We start from the raw sequence: 7,500 nt of genomic DNA, 5'->3' as shown, positions 1-7,500 counted from the left end.
GTATATGTGTTTGTTGTGTAAATGAAAATTAATCGAATTATTTGAGGTAAGATGTATGTAAGTATTGTAAGCTTAGAGATATAGGATATTAGTATATTAAGCTAAGTTACATTCCTTTTTTTTTTTTTTTTCTTTTGGGAAAGACTAGATTTAGGCAAGACAGTTTTGTAAGTATATTCTTTCATTGACTCACACATTTATACTGGCTCACTCTTTCTTAAATATACGTACGCACTTTTTCTCTTCGCCTATTCTTTTTTTTTCTTTTTTTTTTACTCTTGCTCTCCCTCCCACCCTCCCTCCCTCCCTCCCTCCCTCCCTCTCTCTCTCTCTCTCTCTCCATCTTTCTTTTTCTCTCTCTCTCTCTTTCGATTTATCTCGATCTTTCCTCTTGCGTTTTATCCTTCACTCATTCACAGTCACTTTCTCTACTCTCCACCATTTTTTCGTTTTCTTCCTCTATTTTACTTTCACTTTTTGTGTACTGTCGTATTACTACCATTGCTTTTTTTTTTTCAACTCATCTCTTCTATAACGTATTTTAATATGTAGATAATCATTTGTTTAACTCATATATTAATTAGTAATAATTAAAGTGTATTTTCATCGTTAGAAAAAAAAAATTGTCTATCCTTTTCTCCTCGTTTTCTTTTGCATTGGTATCCTCAATTGGTATTTTTATTTTTATTTTTATTTTTTTATTTTTTTTTTTCATTTTTTGTCGTTACCACAGTTCTTCATTTTTTTTTTCTTTTTCTATTCTCTAATTTCTATCACTTTTTTTTCCGATCTTAATAAGATACTTGAGAATCTTTTTGTTTTTATTTATTTATTTATTTTTTTTTTCTTTCTGTTTTTTTCTTTCCTATTATTATAATTCCATTATATACTAATAATACCTTATCAACGATTTTGTATAAACTGCATGTTTCGGGATAACATATCATCACAAATATAGTTTTTGACGACCGATAAAATATCAAATGGCTAAGTGAAATTAATAGTACTAAAAATATAAAACTTTGAGTCAAAATTGAAATTTTTCTTGTTTGAGCAAGTGAGAAAGAGGAAGAGAGAGAGAGAGAGAGAGAGAAAAAGAATGAGAGTGAGTGAGTAAATGAGAGAGAAAGAGAGAGAAAGAGAGACAGAAAGAGAGAGAGAGAGAGAGAAAGAGAGAGAAAGAAAGAAAGAAAGAAAGAGAGAGAGAGAGAGAGAGAGAGAGAGAGAAAGAGAAAGAGAAAGAGAAAGAGAGAAGAATTAGACACCGTTCTTCCTTCTTCTTCTTATTTTGTTTAAAAAACAAGTTTTGTAACATTATTGCCCCCAATAAAAATCAGGTAAGAGCAAGATAGCACAAACGCGCCAATCAGATTAATTTTAAGTTGTATTCCTTCAAATACACTCGCAATTGTTGTATTAAGTATCACTTTTTCTTTTGCATAGAATCTCATTCGCACGCGTATTATATATATATATATATATATATATATATATATATATATATATATATATATTAAAGAAAAATATAATATAAAACGAAAAAGAAAAGAAGAAGAAAAAAGAAACTTAAATACGTAAATACATTAATTCGCTGATTGCTTCGATTCGACCGATCATCGTTAGTATACAGAACTAGAAATAGATAAATATTTCTAATAAACGACATTACGAATCGATCCGTGTTATCGTCGATTTGATTTCGATTGATTATCAACGTTTTTTTTGTTGTTGTTGTTGTTGTTTTTGATGGCAGACTTGCCGTGCATATATGTCAAACATAATAATAATCATATATATTTAATATAGACATACGTATTATAGTTGTTCGTGTGTGTATCGGCCTCTCTCTCTCTCTCTCTCTCTTTCTCTCTCTCTTTCTTTCTTTCTCTGTTTCTCTCTTTCTCTCTCTCTTTCTTTCTTTCTCTGTCTCTCTCTTTCTCTGTCTTTCTATTTCTATCTCTTCTTTTCTATCAGAAATCTTTTTAATCGTCCCAAGTTGGAAAGTTTTCTTGTTGAACGAAGAGTGTAGTGCTCGCTGGTGATTGGCTGTGCGATTGATTTGTATAATTCGTCGGCGTACCTCCAAAATTCGTACTACCAAATACGGGTTGACCAAATGCATCTAGCTGCTGTCCACCATAAATATTTTGTTCTACGTTCGTATATGCAGCTTGCTGATTATGTGGCTGTCTTTGTTGATCGGTAACTTTTAACTCGATATTTCCCGTTGTACACTCAACAACTTCATCTGCGTTACCTTGAACGTTACCTTCTTCCAAACTGCTGTGTTTAATACCGTAATAGAAGTACATTACGAAACCTAAAATGAATATCATATGAAAACCGGTATCTATTAATTTTATCTATGCTTATTTCTTTTTTTTTTTTTCTTTTTTTTCTTTTTCTTTCTTTCTTTTTAATAGCACATACCAAGTATCATCCAAACAGTAAATCTAACTAGAGTTAGGATGTTAAGTTTGAAGATGAGGTAAATGTTAACTGTTACAGCAATGGCCGGAACAAATGGTAATCCCGGTGTTGTAAACATTATAGTGTTTCTATGAGTAACATGAATAAAGTGTTATAAAAAATATTGTAAATCAACTTTATACTGCGATACAATTTTAATCACCTGTTTTGCGGTTTCCTACTGATAGCCAAAAGTATTCCAACAATTGCGAAAAATAAAATGAACAATAGTATCGTTGTAAAAGTGTCCATATCACCTTGAACGATATAAAAGATAAGAGTCACAGTCGGAGGATAAAAGAAATCACATTCTTTCATTAGCTTCTAATTCAATAAAATTCCAAATTTGATATACCAATTATTATTACTCACCCATTCTACATACAATGATAATATCGAAGATCAAAATTAAGATATACAAGATACCGACTAGTTTCATGACATAATGACCCGATGCTTCAGTGGCAGGTCCTCTATCTACCCATGGAAATATGGCAGGACAGAGATATTGTGCAGCCTTTTAAACGAAATATTAGATTCCGATATAAATGAATATTAAAGATATTTCAATATTACTTATTAAGAAAATTTTCGGGAGGCGAGAAAAGAAGATTAATAATAAAATAAATAAATAAACAAATAAAAATAAACAATTGATATACCTGTAGTCGACGTTGCAGATAATTTAAAGGCGGTCCTATGATTGGTGTATTTCCAGGATATTGATGTGTACTTCCGCAACTTGAGGCGGCTGCTGCCGCATGAACACTACCGTAAAATTTATTTTCCGTTCTATCGCTAACTAAATATTGATCATCTTTGCCTAAACCAACGTCGTCTTCTTCTGCACCATAAGTGTCGTCAGAATCTGGGGAGGAACTATTACACCTTCTGACACGTCGTACCTAAAACAAATAATTATTAAAATTATATATATATATATATATATATATATATATATATATATATAAGAAATATATGTATATATATCTTACCATGATACGTTGTCCATTATTAGTAGTCAAAAGTTCTGGTTGAGCTACTTGAGCAGTATTAAGTGCAGTTGTCAATTGATCTGGTCTAAGCTCTTTTCCATAAGTTACTTGTCCATTTCCTTGAGTTTCTTTAGTTGGAGAACGACATGGTGTACGTAGACTTTGTGGGAGAAGTTCAACTAAATTAGTTGTATGCGGTTGATACCGTAATATTAAGACACAAGTAGAGACGAGAGTATATGCTAACAAGGTACCTGCATTAAAAATATATTTATTTTTAAAGAAAACGAATAAACATGTATAATATATACATATTCATATATGTAAAAAAAAAAAAACTATGCGATAGATAATAATAATAATAATTTGATATCTCACCAATCGACATCATTTCTACTAAAACTTCTAATTGTATTAATAATGCTGCAAATGCAGCACAAAGACCAGAAGTTAATGTAGCTAATGCTGGAGTACCAGTTGCTGGCCATACGTGGCTTAAAGATCTATAATAAATAATTAGAGAAAGACAATAATAATTATTATTGATCTTATATTGTTGAGAAAGAAATGGTAATAATATTTTACCGAAAAATGAGGCCATCTTGAGCCATGGCATAAACTATTCTAGGCATTGGAAACATACTGCCAAACATAGAGACAGTGAGACCAGCGAGTGCACCAACAGCTACAATATATTTGCATTTGTATGCACCAACGTGACCGAACATTTCGACCAATGCAGAGTCTTGATCAACTTCTTCGTATGGGACTATAAAAGAAGAAATGATTATTATTAATTATCTTTCGAAATTTTTTATATCGATTCTCTTGAAAATTTTCCTACCGATAAGAGTCAAAACCATACTACTAGTAACATAAGCAATGAGAATGATGATCAATGATGAAACTATCGCAAGAGGAATACTTCGTTTAGGATTTGTTGCCTCTTCCCCGGTAGTTGCAATTATATCGAAGCCAATAAAGGCATAAAAACATGTTGCTGCTCCTGTGAATACCTAATAAACAAATTGAATGAATGGATATCATAAAAATCAAAAATAAATGATTAAATTTGATTTTTTATTATTAAATTATCCCGATTCGATTCTTCTTACCCCGCTCCAACCAAAGGGAAGAAATCCATTGTGTTCAGACCAATTACTCGAGTCAACATAGAACATACCAGCTGCCATAACGAAAACCCATACTGCGAGATTAATTGCATTGAGTACATTATTAAACACCAAAGACTTCTTAACGCCAGCTGCCATCAGTAACATCATCAGTATCGTTATGACAAAGGCTAGGAAGTCTGGTGGTCGTTCTGGTTAAACGAAAAAAAAAAAAAAAAAAAAACAAAATTCAATTACAAAATTTGTCCATATTATAACGATATTAAATATTTATCATATTACGTTCTATCATATTTACATAAAATTTGTTCTAATATCATAAGACTTGATACATGAAATCATTATTTTTTCTAATGTCCAGCTCAGTGAAAAATAAAAAAGGTAAAAGATATAAAAGAACAGGATAATGAAGGAGAAGAGATGAATGTTAAAAGAAAATAATAAAAAAGAAAAAAAAACTGATAATAAAAAAGCTCTCATCGTGACACAGGTGGATAGGTCAAAAAGCGTCCAAGTATGTGCTTGGTTTGGGAACTATGTTCGGATCGATGAGGTCCACAGGTGCCCTAACTAGATCCGCGCAAGCGCCCCGTCCCATGCATCCTTTTGTCGTTCATCCCTCTTTCGTCCTTTCTCCCTCCCCCCTTCTTCCCTTTTCCCTTTCCTTTTTCTCTTTCCTTATCCTATTTCTTTTCTCGAGAATGATTCGCAACTCGATGAGTTAACTTATTCAATTGCATCTATTATAGATATATGAGAACGAATTTTTATATTCGTTGTACAAACGAGAAGACAATAATATTTTCATTTACGTATAAAAAAATAAATAAATATTTTATATCCGTATGGATACCGTATGAATTATTTTAATAGTCTACATAAATATAATAGATATACACGTATATATTAATGGTTGTATATAAATATATGTATTGCATACACGTGTGATTCATGGCACGTGTTTTTCACTTTATAACTTCGATTATGTCCTACAGATTGCGGTCGAGTGTGTAAAACTTGAAATCGTACGTAAGTGGAGCACAACCTTATTCCTTTCATCCACTGATTACATCCCCCAACTAACCAACTAACGATTCGTACTATATCGAGTCACGTTTTCGAAAAGAAAAATAAAAAAAAGAAAATAAAAATAAGGAAATGAAGAGAAAAGAAAAACAAAGGAAAAAAAAAAATACGTCGATGATCGGAACAACTATTAATAACAAGATCCTTCGAAGTTTTATCTCGATCTTCATCGAACTCCCTTAAAAGCTTCTTTTATGCAAATCCTTTTATGCAAAATTCATCGTATCATTGTATTAGTTATTTAAAGAAGGTCAAGACGAGTGAAAGAGTATCTAATTGTTAATACGATAGGATAGGTAAAGTAGGATTTAGGGCAAGGTACATAGATAGCTACTACGTTCTCCGTCCTAATCGATTTCTTCCTTCGAGGACACGTGCTACCGACAGATCTTAATGAATTTCAAGACGGAACGCAAGCACCGAGTGTAGATTCGTTTTTTATTTCTTTCTCTTTTTTCTCGCTTTCCTTATTTTTTTTTCTCTTTTTTTTTTTTTTTTTGCTTTTTTCCTATCCAAAGAAAGAAATAGGGGTTACACGGAGTGGGTCATGGAAGGAATGAGAAGAAGGAAAAAAATAAAATATATAAAAAAATCAATACGTCTTTAATCAACATGTCAATATCATGCTCTACGTCTTTGAAAGGAAAAGAAAAAGAAAAAGAAAAAGAAAGAAAAGAGAAAAAGAAAACAAAAAAAGAAAAAGAACAATACTCTCCCATACTCACCAAATATGGTACCAACGCTGTTAGCTATCGCTCCAGAGACAGCACCATTCGATAGAGCATCCAAGCAAGCGCTAAGGGCGCAAGCACAGGCACTCGTACCTATCAAATATTCGAGTATCATGTTCCAACCTATAATAAATGCTATCAATTCGCCTACTGTCACATAACTGTACATATAAGCACTGCCAGTTGTGTGAGGCACTCTTACTCCAAATTCTGCGTAACATGCTCCTAAAAATAAAATCATATAATTACGATATATGAATCAAAAATTTCTTCATAGAGAGATTACTTTTCTTTCTTTCTTTCTTTCTTTCTTTTTCCTTTTTCTTCTTTTTTTTTCTTTTTTTCCTTTTTTCTCTCTTCTCCGAGCGATTCAATTAAAAATGAATAGAGAAAGGAATGAAAAAAAAACGAAAAATATAAGAAAGAAAAAAAAAAAAAAGAAAAAATGATTATTTACCAGAAAAAATGGAAGCAATAGCAGCTATAATGAATGATATAATGACACCAGGTCCAGCAACACTGTGTGCAACCATTCCTGCGACTAGATACATGCCCGTCCCGACGCAGGAACCAACTCCTAAAGACGTCAGGTCCAGAGTAGTCAGACACTTCTAAAATATTCATACACTACTCCGTTATTTTCTCTTAAACTTAGGAAGCATCGTTTTTTTTTGTTTTTTTTTTTTTTTATCTTCCTCAACAAATTGCAAATCTGTCGGAGATAGATAAATTGCGGGTGGTAACGAACGACATACGTATATCGCATCGTTTGTATGCAATAATGGGTATTTAAAAACAAAAAAAAATAAAAAAAATAAATACAATAAAAAAGAAAGGGAAAAAAAGAAGAAGAAGAAGAAGAAAATAAAAAGATTTTAGTTAAAAATAACCAAGATCAATACGTACTGGTGCGAATGGCACATATACCCACACGACGCGCATAGATCTAAGTATGTAGGTCTAAGAATCTATTAGCTCGAAAAGTCAGTCTAGAACTATTTATAAGTTGACTTGTATGTACATACGTATGTAGATTGCTTTTTCTTTTTTCTTTTTTTTTTTTTTCACTTTTTTTTTACCTCTTTC

The 7,500-nt window shown here is 31.8% G+C and overlaps 1 protein-coding gene across 6 annotated transcripts in view; it reads right to left on the bottom strand.

Annotated features, from left to right (window-relative positions):
- Window positions 1-1,230: 1,230 nt before the first annotated feature.
- The window catches only part of LOC118449160 (solute carrier family 7 member 14), a 9,977-nt gene continuing 3,707 nt past the window's right edge, over window positions 1,231-7,500 (bottom strand). For all 6 annotated transcript variants that reach the window (XM_085660500.1, XM_085660501.1, XM_035883396.2 and 3 more), the window contains exons 4-15: window positions 6,872-7,025; window positions 6,409-6,639; window positions 4,580-4,788; window positions 4,309-4,480; window positions 4,050-4,233; window positions 3,843-3,967; window positions 3,465-3,718; window positions 3,132-3,374; window positions 2,842-2,986; window positions 2,633-2,726; window positions 2,431-2,558; window positions 1,231-2,320 (exon numbers count right to left, since the gene is read on the bottom strand). In XM_085660500.1, coding sequence (XP_085516626.1) covers window positions 1,983-2,320; window positions 2,431-2,558; window positions 2,633-2,726; window positions 2,842-2,986; window positions 3,132-3,374; window positions 3,465-3,718; window positions 3,843-3,967; window positions 4,050-4,233; window positions 4,309-4,480; window positions 4,580-4,788; window positions 6,409-6,639; window positions 6,872-7,025 — 2,277 coding nt within the window. In that variant the 3' untranslated portion in view covers window positions 1,231-1,982. The remainder of the gene's footprint in view (window positions 2,321-2,430; window positions 2,559-2,632; window positions 2,727-2,841; window positions 2,987-3,131; window positions 3,375-3,464; window positions 3,719-3,842; window positions 3,968-4,049; window positions 4,234-4,308; window positions 4,481-4,579; window positions 4,789-6,408; window positions 6,640-6,871; window positions 7,026-7,500) is intronic.

The sequence above is a fragment of the Vespa mandarinia genome, chromosome 12 (genome assembly GCF_050613455.1).
Source record: "Vespa mandarinia isolate Hongniang chromosome 12, ASM5061345v1, whole genome shotgun sequence".
In the NCBI taxonomy this organism is placed as follows: domain Eukaryota; kingdom Metazoa; phylum Arthropoda; class Insecta; order Hymenoptera; family Vespidae; genus Vespa; species Vespa mandarinia.
Note: the sequence above shows the minus strand (reverse complement) of the source record. Positions and strands in the feature narration are given on the sequence as shown.